This window comes from Electrona antarctica (genome assembly GCF_951216825.1).
Source record: "Electrona antarctica genome assembly, chromosome: 4".
Lineage (NCBI taxonomy): Eukaryota > Metazoa > Chordata > Actinopteri > Myctophiformes > Myctophidae > Electrona > Electrona antarctica.
The window spans coordinates 40,137,979-40,155,720 of NC_136809.1; the positions used below are offsets into that span (position 1 = coordinate 40,137,979).

Below are 17,742 nucleotides of genomic sequence, written 5' to 3' on the forward strand. Positions count from 1 at the left end.
GGTTGTGTTAAATTCAAAACAGTCTTTATTTTTGATTGACGGTGTAAACGGCCAATAAAAACAGCTCTTGATAACAATGCTCAGTGGTCCTTCAGTAACGAAACTGCAAGAAAGCTACTCTCAGTGCTGTGCACTCACACATACCACCAAGAGGTCTGCCACTCGTCAACATAAATTAAACGCATTCATGGGTGACCAAATAAATAGATAATTAATAATAATATTAAATGCATTGCATGAGAGATTGTGACAGAGTGCATAATGATTGTGTGTGTGGGTGCATGTGTCTTTAGTTTGTGCGTGTCCATGATTGTGTGTGACCGTTAGAGGATCACACACTTGCCCTTCTCCACCCAGGGATTGGCTCTCATCAGCTCGGGGTTCAGGAACGGATCTTCACACACGCACCCCTCGATCCACTTGACCAGCCTGACACACACACACACACACACACACACACACACAAAGTTATACCAATACCAGTATCGGAAAAGCTGCCGATACTGCTTATAATGTTGGTATGTATGCCATTCCCATAACACATTATCACATATGTAATTTACAATAATCAATTATTTTGTATTTTGAATGATTCAGTTGATGTTGCACTACTGTTTCATGTATTTTTTAATATTTATTCCTAGATCAGTGGTTCTACAACCTATTAATTTCAAGGACCCCCATACTCTTGAGTGTACAAATGGACCCATTTGCTTCCATTTGTACACTCAGAGTTACAGACCTGCAAGGGTCCATTTGGAACGCCCTCGAGAAACCCTCAGTCCCTGGGCCTGGATCCAACTTGGAGAAGCACTGCCCTTCCAGCTTTTGGTGTGTGTAACCCAAATGTTGTCCTAACAAACATTAAATGCCATTGACAATGAAAGGACAATTTTCTGGGTATCGGGAAGGAAAAAATGGCATCTTTCTGTACATCTCTACTGTTAATCCAGTACACAAGAAGTCATCTTATGTGTGTGTACTCACTCTGTGACTGTGATGGAGGACTTCTCTCTGTTGATGGCCAGCTGGTATTGAAGGCTCTCCACCTCTCTCTTCATCTGAGGTACATCTAACTCATCCATGGTGCTGCTGTAAACATGACCACAGAGTAAAGCGCAGCATGGTTTTGTCTGCACGGCACGCACAATTCAGGTCACAGAATTGTACCTTCATGTAAACGTTTGATAGGAATTGAATCTGTTTTTATATAATCGAAAGAGTGCATCAAAGTGAGTTCCTCATAAGCAGCGGTTTATAACCGTATAGCTATTGTTTATAGCAGTAGCTGTAAACTCTGTTTAATAGCCTGCCCTACATGTTCTCACAGTTGGACAGTAATGGTTAGATGTTATTGTCCTTATTTAAATCTACAATGAATGAATAAGTACACCCTGAGTGTTATCCTCATAGCTGCTGAGAACTAAAAACTGCAATGCCAGATCACCCAACGTTGTCAAAATGTGTCGATCAATTCAGAAACCTTTTAGAACATAATTTCCTCTCCCAGTCCATCTATTTAATGGATCTAAGTAGGTGGGGGATCTAGACTAGAGCCTGTTTCAGGTGACCGCATCAGTCAGGCAACATCTGCTCCACCGCATCCGGTATTATTCCAAGCAAAAGCAAAGGATTTATGTTCACGTGTAATCGTATAGGTATTTACTGACTACTGCAATAGAAGCCTGCTTCCTCCATCATACAGGGCTGTACAGGCATATGATCGTTTTCTTGTCTGCACTAAACAGACCACATAACGGCAGGCCTACTTTCTAGCTCCTATATCCAGATGTTTGAAGATTCGCTTCAATAAACAGCCGTATTTGCTTCATTTTTTTAAATGGCAAAATAAAATGTTAAAATAAATGCCGCATATCGGTCGGCGAACGGCATCCAATTGTTTACATCGAACGAGCGTCTAGTGAATTAAAATATGTACCGTGATGATCATTAGCCGATTCGAAACAGCCTGCCTTACGTCCCATAATAAACATTCATCAGCTAACGGATATCTAGCTAGAATAGTGCTCTCACCGTCAGTCAGGGCCTACAACAGTCAGCGAGAGAACCGTTCTGTTGTCGGGACGAGATTGGAAGTGGAAACAGCCTGTCACGAATAGATGTGCTGTGGTGAGATTTTTCCCCGGCAGAGAAGAGAAGTCGTTGCTTAAGCGACAGTGCAGGAGGTCCTTGTGCGGCTGGGATGTGGCGCAGGGCACCTCCCTTCCCTTTGGTAGCGACTGTTAAGGAGATGCGCACTTGCACGGGGCTGAGGGCTCCCTCTGGTTTGTTAGGCAAACGAGCTGTATGGAAATCCTCCGAGTGCCTCCCGGCTGAGGCAGGAAGCTTGCAAATGAGGCCATGTCATGTCCCACAAGCAAAGCTATAAAAGTAGGCATTCGCGTGTATGCAAATGGAAACCCAATCCCCTTCAGCCTCATTTTATGTCCTTTTTTGCAAAACAGACCCGAGTGGAAAAACTCTTCCAAGTATGATGGATATGAGCAACGTAGTTATTTTGCCAGAGTAGCGTTATAGGTAAACTCAAAATAAACCTAGTCCTAAAATCATAGTTTGGGTCATTGATGTGTAGACTGTACATGTCAATGGCCGTGGGCACTGGTCTTAAGTGTGACTGTCCCCCATAAGTCAAATAATTTAAGAATAACCCATTTACTCTGGACAAAATACCATTGATTGAATACTTAGTTACTAAAGTATAGTAGACCATTGGTTCCCAACCTTTTTAATACTGAAGTACCACCTCAGAAAATATTTGGCTATCCATGTACCACCATAATAACTGATGTTTAAATACAGTAATGTATATGTATGCTGCTGCTCTGACAAAACAGTCTAATCAGATCACTAATCAGCACAACTGATGATATTGCTGTGATTAATCAGTCCTCAAATCTTCTTGGCAGAACTGCCTGTAATATAAATTTCATTCCACTTTTGTATTTCTCCTTTTTTGGGCAACTCCTGTGTACCACCAGAGGGGGGCTCAAGAACCACCAGTGGTACACGTGCCAGTGGTTGGGAACCTCTGCTTTAGACACAAGTAGCGCGAGGTACAGGCTCACATTTGGAGCTGAAAAATGATAAGCCTTCAAGATTCAAAAAGTTTTATTTGTCACCAATGTCTAAGTTTTATTTGTCACCAATGTCTAAAGATACAAGCAGCAACATGTGACTTTTCCAGCATAGGCCTTCATAAAATATTACTCTTATACAGTATATGTGAATGGCAGAGCAATACACTCCGTCAAATTCCATGGATGTTAACATTATGCAGTTGTGCATTAAGCCAGCTTCAGGTCTCAAAGTTCTTCAATGTCAGATATCTGAAAAAGATTAGACAGATTATTATAAATTCTGGTATGACAGTTTCCATGAGGTCTTGGCTCATCATACCGAGCTACAGATTAAAAATACAATTTCCACAAGCAAGCGAGTCTAATTTTCAGAGATGACAGGCTGACATCTCAACTGCGAGACAATAGATGAAAGATGTCAAACAAATGACATTTATGACATTCAAGACCACTTTCCTCCAACATTACATCAGCCTCAGATGATTGATTGAAGAATTGAAAATTTGTATTCAGTTTGTAGAATGGGTACAGTTCAACCAAAGTACAGGTCAATACAAAATCAGAATTTAGAATCAGGAGCTTCAGTGCAGCTCTCATACGAGGTGTCAGACATTTGTTTTGTCCATCACTGGCTTTTCAAGGTCATGTGGAAACACGAGCAACCTATAAAACCACAAAACCGCAGTTCAATGCAACAGATTTCCCCAGTACAGGATATCAATTATTTGACTTCCTGTTGTTTCCGTCTGATGATGGCATATGAAGATAAAACTCACCAGTGCTTCCTGTAGACATCTCACATTCCGTCAATTGCAGCTATGGCAACACTTGTGGAATGTTGTGGCAGGAGTCGGGAAGACTGTCCCTTCTGAGCTAGCTAACAGTAACAGACCCATTAAGGCCTTCTGGAAATGACAAGAGACCTGGCAATTGTAAGGGGAAGAAAATGTGTGGAGGAAAAAAAAGTTAATATCAAATTAGGTATAGTTCAGGATTCCAAATTCCTCAAACATTACATGATACAGAAGCCTCAGATAAAGCATTAGAATCAGGAGCTGCAGTGCAACTCTCATACGAGGTGTCAGAAATAATAATGTTTGTCATCACTGGCTTTAAAAGTACATGAGGAAGAACATAGGGTTTTAGTTGCCGTTTCAGCCAAATGCTGACGTGTTCAGAGGACAAGCTTTCTCAGCAGGCTAAGAGAACCAGAGTAGATAAAAGTCTACTGTACCCGTTGTTCACATGGTCATCCAGACATGGCAGCCCTCTGTCACCCATGGATGGCCTGTTATGAAAGGTTTAACACGTTAAAACATGGTGGTCATGTGACCAGAACTGTTCTGGACATTAAAACATGTGGCTCAGTAAAATAATTCCATCATTAGATATTCAGTGAGGGCAAGTTTATAATCATAGCCAGGTTATTATTATAATAAGTGACATGGATCAGTTTGTCAAATAATTACCAGTTTGTGTCTTGTCCTTTCATCAGCATCATGGCCACACACCTAGAAGACCAGAGAGAACATTGTGGCTTAATGTCTAGCTTCATAGCACCAAGTCACATTGTAAATGGTGCATTTATATAGCACCTTTATCCCAGGCGCTTTACATAGAGATTGTGCATTACATACATTCACCCACACACACATTCAAACACTGATGACGGAGGAAACCATGCAAGGCACCAACCTGCACATCAGGAGCAAAATTCAGAGTCTTGCTTAAGGACACTTTGACACAAACTCAGGGGGAGCCTGGGATCGAACTGGGCAACTCTACGCCGATCCACTGCCGCCCCACGTGGCTCAGTAAAATAAGTCCATCATTACATATTCAGTGAGGGCAAGTTTATCATCATAGCCAGGTTATTAATATAATAATACGTGACTGGGTCTGTTTTAGGTCAAATAATTACCAGTTTGTATGTCTTGTCCTTTCATCAGCATCATGGCCACACACCTAGAAGACCAGAGAGAACATTGTGGCTTAATGTCTAGCTTCATAGAACCAGGTCAGTGATGGTCACATTCTAGCTTCATAGCACCAGTGATTACAACCTTGAAAGAAATTAACTGTATATTACAAACATTACAGTACGTTTCAACAGTGGGCGACAGCCAGACACATCTTCCAGTATTTGTCTATGGGACCCGGCGAATACCAGCGATAGCAGGCGATGGTCGAAAAGTGGGCGGAGCAACATCACCCAAAAATATAAAAATAATTAATCTTTCCGGGCGATTGGGCGATGAGTCGGCTGATGCGTGCCCGCTGTTAAAACGCACCGTTAAGAGTCACCAGTGACTAGAACCTAGAGAAGTGTAGGATAGTTGAGTGACTGCCAATGACACAGAAGGAGCCACGGTAGCCAAAGACCACCCAGTTTATCTGGCATGCAGTTGGAGAACCTGGGGCTACGTTCAAAGCCCTGGTCCTTAGGACAGCATGCCATGAGTACATGTTACTAAATAATACTTATGGGCTTAATGTCATGAAAGAGAAAATGTTCATGGCACCATTTAGCAAAATGCATAACTGACAGCATTTGACATTGTGGTTCAAACAAGTCTGACACATTGACTCACATCTGGCTTTTGAGTATTGATAGACTTAGTCTTCCAAGCTAGTTGTCGTCAGGCCTTTAGTTTTCACTCATGACTGAGGGAAATCATAGCTTGCCTTCATGTCAAAGTATTGGTCCTTTTTCTTCCTGGTACAGACTGACCTAGCAAATGAGGGCAAAATAGTAAACATCAGTAAGACTCTCAAAAGCAGAGTGATAGAGACATGTCAATTGTGAAGGATGTATACTTCAGGATTCCTCAAACATTACATGATAAAGAAGCCTCAGATAAAGCATTAGAATCAGGAGCTGCAGTGCAACTCTCATACGAGGTGTCAGAAAAAATAATGTTTGTCATCACTGGCTTTAAAAGTACATGAGGAATAATGTAGGGTTGTAGTTGCCGTTTTAGCCAAATGCTGACATGTGTTCAGAGGACAAGCTTTCTCAGCAGGCTAAGCGAACCAGCTGTAAGACAGATAAAAGTCTACTGTACCTGTTCATATGGTCATCCAGACATGGCAGCCCTCTGTCACCCATGGATGGCCTGTTATGAAAGGTTTAACACGTTAAAACATGGTGGTCATGTGACCAGAACTGTTCTGGACATTAAAACATGTGGCTCAGTAAAATAATTCCATCATTAGATATTCAGTGAGGGCAAGTTTATCATCATAGCCAGGTTATTATTATAAGTGACATGGATCAGGTTGTCAAATAATTACCAGTTTGTGTCTTGTCCTTTCATCAGCATCATGGTCACACACCTAGAAGACCAGAGAAAACATTGTGGCTTAATGTCTAGCCTCATTGAACCAGGTCAGTGACGGTCACATTCTAGCTTCATAGCACCAGTGATTGCAACCTTGAAAGAAATTAACTGTATATTACAAACATTACAGTACATTTTAACAGCAGGCGACAGCCAGAACAATTTTCCATTAGTGCATTATTTGTCTATGGGACCCAGTGACTACCGGTGATAGCAGGCGAACAGGCGATGGTCGAAAGGTGGGCGGAGCAACATCACCCGAAAAGATTACCAAAAAATAAATAAACATATTTTCGGGCGATAACAGGCAATGTGTCGGCCGATGCTCGCCCGCTGATAAAACGCACTGTTAAGTCACCAGTGACTAGAACCTAGAGAAGTGTAGGATAGTTGAGTGACTGCCAATGACACAGAAGGAGCCACGGTAGCCAAAGACCACCCAGTTTATCTGGCATGCAGTTGGAGAACCTGGGGCTACGTTCAAAGCCCTGGTCCTTAGGACAGCATGCCATGAGTACATGATACTAAATAATACTTATGGGCTTAATGTCAAAGAGAAAATGTTCATGGCACCATTTAGCAAAACCCATAACAACTGACAGCATTTGACATTGTGGTTCAAACAAGTCTGACACATTGACTCACATCTGGCTTTTGAGTATTGATAGACTTAGTCTTCCAAGCTACTGTAGTTGTCGTCAGGCCTTTAGTTTTCACTCATGACTGAGGGAAATCATAGCTTGTCTTCATGTCAAAGTATTGGTCCTTTTTCTTCCTGGTACAGACTGACCTACCAAATGAGGGCAAAATAGTAGTAAACATCAGTAGGACTCACAGAGTGATAGAGACATGTCAATTGTGAAGGGGGAAAAAAAAGAAAAGGACATACTTCAGGATTCCTCAAACATTACATGATAAAGAAGCCTCAGATAAAGCATTAGAATCAGGAGCTGCAGTGCAACTCTCATACGAGGTGTCAGAAAAAATAATGTTTATCATCACTGGCTTTAAAAGTACATGAGGAATAATGTAGGTGTAGGGTTTTAGCTGCAGTTTCAGCCAAATGCTGACATGTGTTCAGAGGACAAGCTTTCTCAGCAGGCTAAGAGAACCAGCTGTAAGACAGATAAGTCTACTGTACCTGTTCACATGGTCATCCAGACATGGCAGCCCTCTGTCACCCATGGATGGCCTGTTATGAAAGGTTTAACACGTTAAAACATGATGGTCATGTGACCAGAACTGTTCTGGACATTAAAACATGTGGCTCAGTAAAATAATTCCATCATTAGATATTCAGTGAGGGCAAGTTTATCATCATAGCCAGGTTATTATTATAAGTGACATGGATCAGGTTGTCAAATAATTACCAGTTTGTGTCTTGTCCTTTCATCAGCATCATGGCCACACACCTAGAAGACCAGAGAAAACATTGTGGCTTAATGTCTAGCCTCATTGAACCAGGTCAGTGACGGTCACATTCTAGCGTCATAGCACCAGTGATTGCAACCTTGAAAGAAATTAACTGTATATTACAAACATTACATTTTAACAGCAGGCGCCAGCCAGAACAATTTTCCATTAGTGCATTATTTGTCTATGGGACCCAGTGACTACCGGTGATAGCAGGCGAACAGGCGATGGTCGACAAGTGGGCGGAGCAACATCATCCGTTACCCAAAAAAACCCAACATATTTTCGGGTGATAACAGGCGATGTGTCGGCCGACGATCGCCCGCTGTTAAAACGCACTGTTAAGTCACCAGTGACTAGAACCTAGAGAAGTGTAGGATAGTTGAGTGACTGCCAATGACACAACAGGAGCCACGGTAGCCAAAGACCACCCAGTTTATCTGGCATGCAGTTGGAGAACCTGGGGCTACGTTCAAAGCCCTGGTCCTTAGGACAGCATGCCATGAGTACATGATACTAAATAATACTTATGGGCTTAATGTCATGAAAGAGAAAGTGTTCATGGCACCATTTAGCAAAACCCATAACTGACAGCATTTGACATTGTGGTTCAAACAAGTCTGACACATTGACTCACATCTGGCACTTTGAGTATTGATAGACTTAGTCTTCCAAGCTAGTTGTCGTCAGGCCTTTAGTTTTCACTCATGACTGAGGGAAATCATAGCTTGCCTTCATGTCAAAGTATTGGACCTTTTTCTTCCTGGTACAGGCTGACCTAGCAAATGAGGGCAAAATAGTAAACATCAGTAGGACTCTCAAAAGCAGAGTGATAGACATGTCAATTGTGGAAAAAAAAAAAAAGGATGTATATTTCTGGATTACTCAAACATTACATGATAAAGAAGCCTCAGATAAAGCATTAGAATCAGGAGCTGCAGTGCAACTCTCATACGAGGTGTCAGAAAAAATAATGTATGTCATCACTGGCTTTAAAAGTACATGAGGAATAATGTAGGGTTTTAGCCAAATGCTGACATGTGTTCAGAGGACAAGCTTTCTCAGCAGGCTAGGGCCTCACACCTTTCGATCTAGCATACAACATTGATGCATGCTAGATGTAAGCAAGATGTAAGTGTCATGGCCACCCCAATGCATTTCCAATGTAAGTTACATGGTTTGATACAACATTTTGGACTACAAGCTGTTGTATGGCTTTCGGCTGCGTTTTGACTGCCCCCCTCCTCCTCATACAACACAAATGTTGTGTCAAACCATGCGACTCCAGTTGGAAATGCATTGGGGCAAGCTGTATCACACCCTTTGCATACAACAAGCATACATCAATCTGTTGCGACCGTGTGAGTCGCCCCTAAGCGAACCAGCTGTAAGACAGATAAGTCTACTGTACCTGTTCACATGGTCATCCAGACATGGCAGCCCTCTGTCACCCATGGATGGCCTGTTATGAAAGGTTTAACACGTTAAAACATGATGGTCATGTGACCAGAACTGTTCTGGACATTAAAACATGTGGCTCAGTAAAATAATTCCATCATTAGATATTCAGTGAGGGCAAGTTTATCATCATAGCCAGGTTATTATTATAAGTGACATGGATCAGGTTGTCAAATAATTACCAGTTTGTGTCTTGTCCTTTCATCAGCATCATGGCCACACACCTAGAAGACCAGAGAACATTGTGGCTTAATGTCTAGCCTCATTGAACCAGGTCAGTGACGGTCACATTCTAGCGTCATAGCACCAGTGATTGCAACCTTGAAAGAAATTAACTGTATATTACAAACATTACATTTTAACAGCAGGCGACAGCCAGAACAATTTTCCATTAGTGCATTATTTGTCTATGGGACCCAGTGACTACCGGTGATAGCAGGCGAACAGGCGATGGTCGAAAAGTGGGCGGAGCAACATCCGAAAAGATTACCCAAAAGAAACATATTTTCGGGCAATAACAGGCGATGTGTCGGCCGATGATCGCCCGCTGTTAAAACGCACTGTTAAGTCACCAGTGACTAGAACCTAGAGAAGTGTAGGATAGTTGAGTGACTGCCAATGACACAGAAGGAGCCACGGTAGCCAAAGACCACCCAGTTTATCTGGCATGCAGTTGGAGAACCTGGGGCTACGTTCAAAGCCCTGGTCCTTAGGACAGCATGCCATGAGTACATGTTACTAAATAATACTTATGGGCTTAATGTCATGAAAGAGAAAATGTTCATGGCACCATTTAGCAAAATGCATAACTGACAGCATTTGACATTGTGGTTCAAACAAGTCTGACACATTGACTCACATCTGGCTTTTGAGTATTGATAGACTTAGTCTTCCAAGCTAGTTGTCGTCAGGCCTTTAGTTTTCACTCATGACTGAGGGAAATCATAGCTTGCCTTCATGTCAAAGTATTGGACCTTTTTCTTCCTGGTACAGACTGACCTAGCAAATGAGGGCAAAATAGTAAACATCAGTAGGACTCTCAAAAGCAGAGTGATAGACATGTCAATTGTGAAGGGAAAAAAAAGGATGTATACTTCTGGATTCCTCAAACATTACATGATAAAGAAGCCTCAGATAAAGCATTAGAATCAGGAGCTGCAGTGCAACTCTCATACGAGGTGTCAGAAAAAATAATGTATGTCATCACTGGCTTTAAAAGTACATGAGGAATAATGTAGGGTTTTAGTTGCAGTTTTAGCCAAATGCTGACATGTGTTCAGAGGACAAGCTTTCTCAGCAGGCTAGGGCCTCACTCACACCTTTCGATCTAGCATAGAACATTGATGCATGCTAGATGTAAGCAAGATGTAAGTGTCATGGCCGCCCCAATGCATTTCCAATGGAAGTTACATGGTTTGATACAACATTTTGGACTACAAGCTGTTGTACGGCTTTCGGCTGCGTTTTGACTGCCCCCCTCCCCCTCATACAACACAAATGTTGTGTCAAACCATGCGACTCCAGTTGGAAATGCATTGGGGCAAGCTGTATCACACCCTTTGCATACAACAAGCATACATCAATCTGTTGCGACCGTGTGAGTCGCCCCTAAGCGAACCAGCTGCAAGACAGATAAAAGTCTACTGTACCTGTTCACATGGTCATCCAGACATGGCAACCCTCTGTCACCCATGGATGGCCTGTTATGAAAGGTTTAACACTTTAAAACATGGTGGTCATGTGACCAGAACTGTTCCGACATTAAAACATGTGGCTCAGTAAAATAATTCCATCATTAGATATTCAGTGAGGGCAAGTTTATCATCATAGCCAGGTTATTATTATAAGTGACATGGATCAGGTTGTCAAATAATTACCAGTTTGTGTCTTGTCCTTTCATCAGCATCATGGCCACACACCTAGAAGACCAGAGAAAACATTGTGGCTTAATGTCTAGCCTCATTGAACCAGGTCAGTGACGGTCACATTCTAGCGTCATAGCACCAGTGATTGCAACCTTGAAAGAAATTAACTGTATATTACAAACATTACATTTTAACAGCAGGCGACAGCCAGAACAATTTTCCATTAGTGCATTATTTGTCTATGGGACCCAGTGACTACCGGTGATAGCAGGCGAACAGGCGATGGTCGAAAAGTGGGCGGAGCAACATCATCCGAAAAGATTACCCAAAAAAAAAAAAAAAAAAACATATTTTCGGGCGATAACAGGCGATGTGTCGGCCGATGCTCGCCCGCTGTTAAAACGCACTGTTAAGTCACCAGTGACAGAACCTAGAGAAGTGTAGGATAGTTGAGTGACTGCCAATGACACAGGAGCCACGGTAGCCAAAGACCACCCAGTTTATCTGGCATGCAGTTGGAGAACCTGGGGCTACGTTCAAAGCCCTGGTCCTTAGGACAGCATGCCATGAGTACATGATACTAAATAATACTTATGGGCTTAATGTCATCAAAGAGAAAATGTTCATGGCACCATTTAGCAAAACCCATAACAACCGACAGCATTTGACATTGTGGTTCAAACAAGTCTGACACATTGACTCACATCTGGCTTTTGAGTATTGATAGACTTAGTCTTCCAAGCTAGTTGTCGTCAGGCCTTTAGTTTTCACTCATGACTGAGGGAAATCATAGCTTGCCTTCATGTCAAAGTATTGGACCTTTTTCTTCCTGGTACAGACTGACCTAGCAAATTAGGGCAAAATAGTAAACATCAGTAGGACTCTCAAAAGCAGAGTGATAGACATGTCAATTGTGGGGGGGGAAAAAAAATGTATACTTCTGGATTCCTCAAACATTACATGATAAAGAAGCCTCAGATAAAGCATTAGAATCAGGAGCTGCAGTGCAACTCTCATACGAGGTGTCAGAAAAAATAATGTATGTCATCACTGGCTTTAAAAGTACATGAGGAAGAACGTAGGGTTTTAGGTTTCAGCCAAATGCTGAATTGTGTTCAGAGGACAAGCTTTCTCAGCAGGCTAAGAGTACCAGCTGTAAGACAGATAAAGGCCTACTGTACCTGTTGTTCACATGGTCATCCAGACATGGCAACCCTCTGTCACCCATGGATGGCCTGTTATGAAAGGTAAAACACGTTAAAACGTGGTGGTCATGAGACCAGAACTGCTCTGGACATTAAAACATGTGGCTCAGTAAAATAAGTCCATCATTACATATTCAGTGAGGGCAAGTTTATAATCATAGCCAGGTTAAGTGACACAGATCAGTTTGTCAAATAATTACCAGTTTGTGTGTCTTGTCCTTTCATTAGCATCTTCTTGTCCTTTCATCATCATCATGGCCACATACCTAGAAGACCAGAGAGAACATTGTGGCTTAATGTCTAGCTTCATAGAACCAGGTCAGTGATGATCACATTCTAGCTTCATAGGACCAGGTCACCAGTGATTCGAAATTAACTGTACATACAAACACTTCACCAGTGACTAGAACCTAGTATAGAGATTAGAAAAGTGTAGGATAGTTGAGTGACTGCCAATGACAGAGCCAAAGACCACCCAGTTTATCTGGCATGCACTTTGAGAACACAAAATGGACCCTAATGGGTCCATTAGGTTCAAAACCTCACCCTAACCTCCCACGGGGCAGCACACCTAAACCTAACCCATGTCTAACAGTAACCAATGACTAGTCTAAACTAAGTATGCACCCCATCCCAAAGATAGAAATGCCATTAAATGGGGGTCCGTAGACAGACTAATGCATGTCAAACTGGGGGTCCTTGAAATTCAATGGGTTGAGAACTGCTACAGCCGTAAAAAAAAAATCTTCTCTTATGGGGGTCCCTGGCATCTCTTCTCAAATGGGGGTCCGCGGGCTAATTAGTGTGAATTTGGGGGTCCTTGACATGAAAGTTTGGGAACAACTGCTCTAGTAGACCACACATGCAAGGTAGTGGTCTGCAACCCGTCTCTCAAATTAGTTACTTGACACTAAGTTTGTTTGTTTTTAAAGATTGCAACATGTTAACGGGTGAGGAAATGTCCATATTATGGTGTTCAGCTCAAAATAAGTTAAACTTTTTGAAGTCTGCAAATTAATTAGTATTGTAAATGCCTATGACCAGCAATAACTACCTCGTGCAGTGTAGCATGTAAAAGCTAAAGCATGTCATTGACATAGGCCTGCTAACTTTGCTAAGGGCCTACTCAAAGGCCATTATTGAGCTTATTATACCAGATAGGCTACAACGTTCTCACAACCTGCAGTGCTAGTGTTACATTAAACAGTTTAGTTGATTCGTTAGCCACGTGGTGCTGCTCAGTTCACCAGGGTGCAGCCAGTTATAATATGGGTGCAAAAGAATCGCACAGTAAAAGAAAACTCACCTCTGTCTCTACTTTGTGTTTGAGCGGTACTACTGTGCACTGTGTGTACTAGTAGCATTACGACCCTGAAACCCAGAAAACAAAGACATTATTTACTACACGAGGTCCAAATAACGTCCAGTCTTTGAGGAGGACAAGGGAGAAAGGAAGTAAAGACATGAGGCGCCGTGAATAAATAGAGAATCGCTTCTGGTTCTATGGTGGTGACGGTGTCCGCCGGTAGCCAATAGCTTTCATTTGTAGTTCTGACTGGGACAGAAACGCAACGTGCAGATTCTGCAGAATTTAAGAAGACTACAATTACCATCTTCTCAAAGCGAACTTCCGTTTTAGATAAACCGATCCCAAGCCAGTTTAAGATAAAATCAACAATTTGACCACTTAATTAAATATGAGGCTTCATGGGTTTATTATCTTAAAACGTTGTCACCTATGGGTTTGATTGATTGATTGATTGATTGATTGATTGATTGATTGATTGATTGATGTATGTATTAACAGTTTGGAGAATTACAGTAGGCCTACATTTACAACTCAATACAAAAGCTGTTAACTGTGGACGACACCTAGCCCCTCTGGGAACCCTCCGTAAAGTTTCTGAAATTTAGATGTTACTTTACGTAGGGTCCCTATGCATTTATTCCACGCGTTATGGTACACAGATGTACATACCCTCCGTGCAGGCCGTGCTGCGGCCTGCAGCCTTTTGGTGGTGGTGAGATGTTTCAAAAGAAGCATAAATCAGCTATAGGAGACAACGGAAATGTGAGAGAAATTTAATTTGGCGCAGAAGCCGTTAAGTATTGTTTGTCTCCTATAGCCGATTTATGCTTCTTTTGAAACATCTCACCACCACCAAAAGGCCGCAGGCCGCAGCACGGCCTGCACGGAGGGTATGTACATCTGTGTACCATAACGTGTGGAATAAATGCATAGGGACCCTACGTAAAGTAACATCCAAATTTCAGAAACTTTACGGAGGGTTCCGAGAGGGGCTAGATGACACCATAAAGCATTACACTTGTTTACAATATATGGTCCACCCTTTTCAATTCATCAGAACATATAGAGACGTACAAATATACACTTCTTTACAATCAAAAACAGGAAAATCATCATAAAATGAGGTAATCTGGGAAAATAACAATAACAGTGAGCGGAAAAGGGTGGGGGAATTCAGATTTTACGGGTGCCAGTTTTGAATTGCAACTGTCCGTAGGTGCCCTAGAGAGCGGTTTTGAAGGAGTCAAGGGATTCACATGTCTTAATGACTGTTGGTAGGGCGTTCCACATTTTGGTGGCATAGGAGCGAAAATAATTTAGTCCCTTGTTTGTGCCGAATCTGGGTTGCACATGGTTTGTGGGTGTGGACTTCGTTGACATTAAGGAAGTATTTACAGACAGTCACAGGTACATGGGTATATCTTAGTGGTGTAGCGAATCTTGTGGACCAGACCCATTGCAAGATGCTGTACTCTGTCAAGTGTCAACCCTAAGCCATTCCAGCCTGTCAAAATGGGCAGGGGTGAGGTGGGTTCGGGGAGTGAGGCCAAGTAGTAGCCCGGCCAGTTTGTTTTGGGAAGTCTGGAGCCTTGTTTTAAGGGCCTTTAAGTCAATATTGACTTTGACCTCAGACCCTTCTTTGAACTTGTTTTTAATTCTGCCTTTGTTCTTTCCATTTCATAGGCATGCCCTGCTACAGCGTCTTGTCACTGTACATTTGAGAAAATAGATTAGGCCTTGGTGTAAGCCCTCTATCTCTATTATAGCTTGTACACCCATGTACCTGTCAAAATACTTTCTTAATGTCAACAAATAATCACAACCAGAGGGAGTTCAACAACCACATGCAACCCAGATTCAGCTCAATTTAAACAAGGGGTTAAATTTATTTGCTCCTATACCACTAAAATGTGTAACGCCCTACCAACAGCCATTAAGAAATGTTAATCCCTAGACTCCTTCAAAACCGCTCTCAAAGAGCACCCTATGGGTGGCTGCGATTCGAAACTGGCCCCTGCCCCTGTAAAAATAAATAAAAAAGAAGGTCAAAGTCCCCTATATACGCCCCTTGTTTTTGAGGGGTGCTAGCCCCTCCTATACACAGGTTTAATGTTTGTCTTTAGTTCAATGTTTGTTTTGTAAATGCCATTGACAATGAAGGGAAAATAATGTGCCATTTAGGTCATATTGTCTCTTTATTGTTAATGGCGTTTAATGTTTGTGTTTGCACCGTTTGTTTTATATCACCATTACATCACCTAATCAACACGAGTTAGACTTTAATATATTAGCGCCCCTCACTTCACACAGGTGTGATGTTTCCTTTCCATACTGTAGGCCTACATGTTTTTCCACTTTTTTCAGTCAGTCAGCCAGCTCTCTTCTGTGTATTTGGAATTGCATATATTTTCACTATATTGTGTATACCTAATAATACCTACGCTTGCACAAGTTGGCACACAGGCTATACTGACATGGTGCGACGAGAATCTGCTGTCAATCATGGCCTGTCACGTCCCGGACTCCTGAACACAGGAGCCGACGCCGACCTGCTGTCCGGAGTTCCATTCCGTTACCACGATTGGTCCCTGTACACAGAAGTAGCAGCTCAGATATGGGCCAGGTACGGCGTACCAGTGGCAGACCTATTCGAGTCAGTGGAGAACACGAAGTGTCAGTACTTCTTCTCCCTGACAGGGACGCTAGGCATGGATGCGCTATAGTGCACCCTTGGCCAGAGGGCCTACTTTACACTTTCCCTCCCTTGCCCTTGATTCCTCCCACTCTAGCCAGGGTGAGGAGGACTCGGGGTCTCGGGGTCTGCGCATGCTACTGGTGGCCCCGGCGTGGGGGTCTTGGAGGTCTGATATAGTCCCACTCCTGTATGACCAGCCGTGCAGCTCCCACTACGGAGGGACCTGCTCACACAAGCGGGGCAAGAAATCTTCCATCCACGTCCACAGGACCTAGACCTCTGGGTTTGGCCCGTGAGGGGCTGAACCTGGATGTCGAAGGCCTGCCTCCGAACGTTGTTACGGTGATTCTGGGGGCGAGAGCCCTGTCGACTAGACAACGATACAGCCAGGCCTGAACGGGTTATCCCGTTTCAGGCTTCAGTGGTTCACATTCTGACCTTCTTGCAGGATTTTCTGAATAGAGTCTTAGCCAATCCAATCCTCAGTGAAGGTCAACCTGGCGGCCATTTCGGTGTAATGTTGGTATAAACTGCAAGATGGTAGGTGAACATCTACTGGTTCGCCATTTCATGGCAGGCGTCAGGCACGCCTGTCCGGTTTCCAGGTGGTCCCGTCCTGCATGGGATTTGACTTTGGTACTGGACGCCTGTCGCCCTATCACAGGGTCCTTTTGAGCCACTAGGGACAGTGGGCTAGTAGTTCCTCACACTGAAGACCGCTCTGCTGACCGCAAAGCGACCGCAAAGCGTGCCAGTGACATACATGCACTTTTGGTTGATCCGAGCTGCATGAGACTTACCCTAACTCCAGAGTTTCTATTAGGCGTGCAGAGTCTTGCGTTCCTGTGAATATTCCCTCTGGCTGCGCCCCAGTCGACCTAGCGACGTTTCATCTGCCTCCTTTCTCCTCGGTGGAATGCCCTGACCGGCCTATGCCCGGTCAGGGCATTGAGGATCTACGTATGTGGACAGAACTGCTCCTTTCAGGAAGGGGGATGAGCTGTTTTTGTCATGGGGTGCCCAAAACAAGGAGAAACCCAAACGAAGATGAACCTTTCACAATGGATTGTGGAAGTCATTCGGTTGGAATACACCAAGAGAGTGGAGGAGTGGAACCCCCAGAGGGTTTGAGGGCTCACTCTACTAGAGGTATGTCTGCATCCTGGGCACTTGCTAAAGGCGTCCCTATTCAGGATGTTTGTACGGCGGCGAGCTGGTCGTCCCCTTCCACTTTCGCCACATACTATAAACTGGATGTGGTGCAGTCTGAAATGGCTCATGCAGTTTTAGATGTCGCTTCCAGGTAAAGGGTGGGTTGGGTTGGCCGTCACAGGTGGAAACCTGTGACATAGGGCGAT

The 17,742-nt window shown here is 43.2% G+C and overlaps 2 protein-coding genes and 1 long non-coding RNA gene across 11 annotated transcripts in view; 1 reads left to right on the forward strand and 2 right to left on the reverse strand.

Annotated features, from left to right (window-relative positions):
- fam83gb (family with sequence similarity 83 member Gb) overlaps positions 1-17,742 on the forward strand; it is a 67,425-nt gene that overhangs the window by 42,941 nt on the left and 6,742 nt on the right. The gene's annotated exons all lie outside the window — the stretch shown is intronic.
- gng13a (guanine nucleotide binding protein (G protein), gamma 13a) lies at positions 288-2,304 on the reverse strand. 2 transcript variants are annotated; one of them, XM_079499887.1, is made up of 3 exons: positions 2,035-2,304; positions 988-1,089; positions 288-429 (listed from the first exon to the last, which is right to left on the reverse strand). In XM_079499887.1, the coding sequence occupies exons 2-3, from the start codon at positions 1,083-1,085 to the stop codon at positions 324-326; spliced, it is 204 nt and encodes a 67-aa protein (XP_079356013.1). In that variant the 5' UTR covers positions 1,086-1,089; positions 2,035-2,304; the 3' UTR covers positions 288-323. The 2 variants fall into 2 exon arrangements, with proteins under 2 accessions (XP_079356013.1, XP_079356012.1); XM_079499886.1 differs by having other exon boundaries at positions 988-1,092; positions 2,035-2,287.
- Positions 3,112-13,846, reverse strand: LOC306922357. 8 transcript variants are annotated; one of them, XR_013789903.1, is made up of 21 exons: positions 13,687-13,846; positions 12,581-12,646; positions 12,357-12,410; positions 11,880-12,014; positions 11,188-11,229; positions 10,960-11,010; positions 10,170-10,309; positions 9,493-9,534; positions 9,264-9,314; positions 8,490-8,630; positions 7,810-7,851; positions 7,581-7,631; positions 7,085-7,229; positions 6,393-6,434; positions 6,164-6,214; positions 5,690-5,829; positions 5,020-5,063; positions 4,568-4,609; positions 4,333-4,386; positions 3,875-4,021; positions 3,112-3,347 (listed from the first exon to the last, which is right to left on the reverse strand). It is a non-coding gene; the product is annotated as an uncharacterized lncRNA (long non-coding RNA). The 8 variants fall into 8 exon arrangements; XR_013789904.1 differs by having other exon boundaries at positions 10,170-10,304; positions 11,880-12,019; XR_013789905.1 differs by having other exon boundaries at positions 8,490-8,625; positions 11,880-12,019.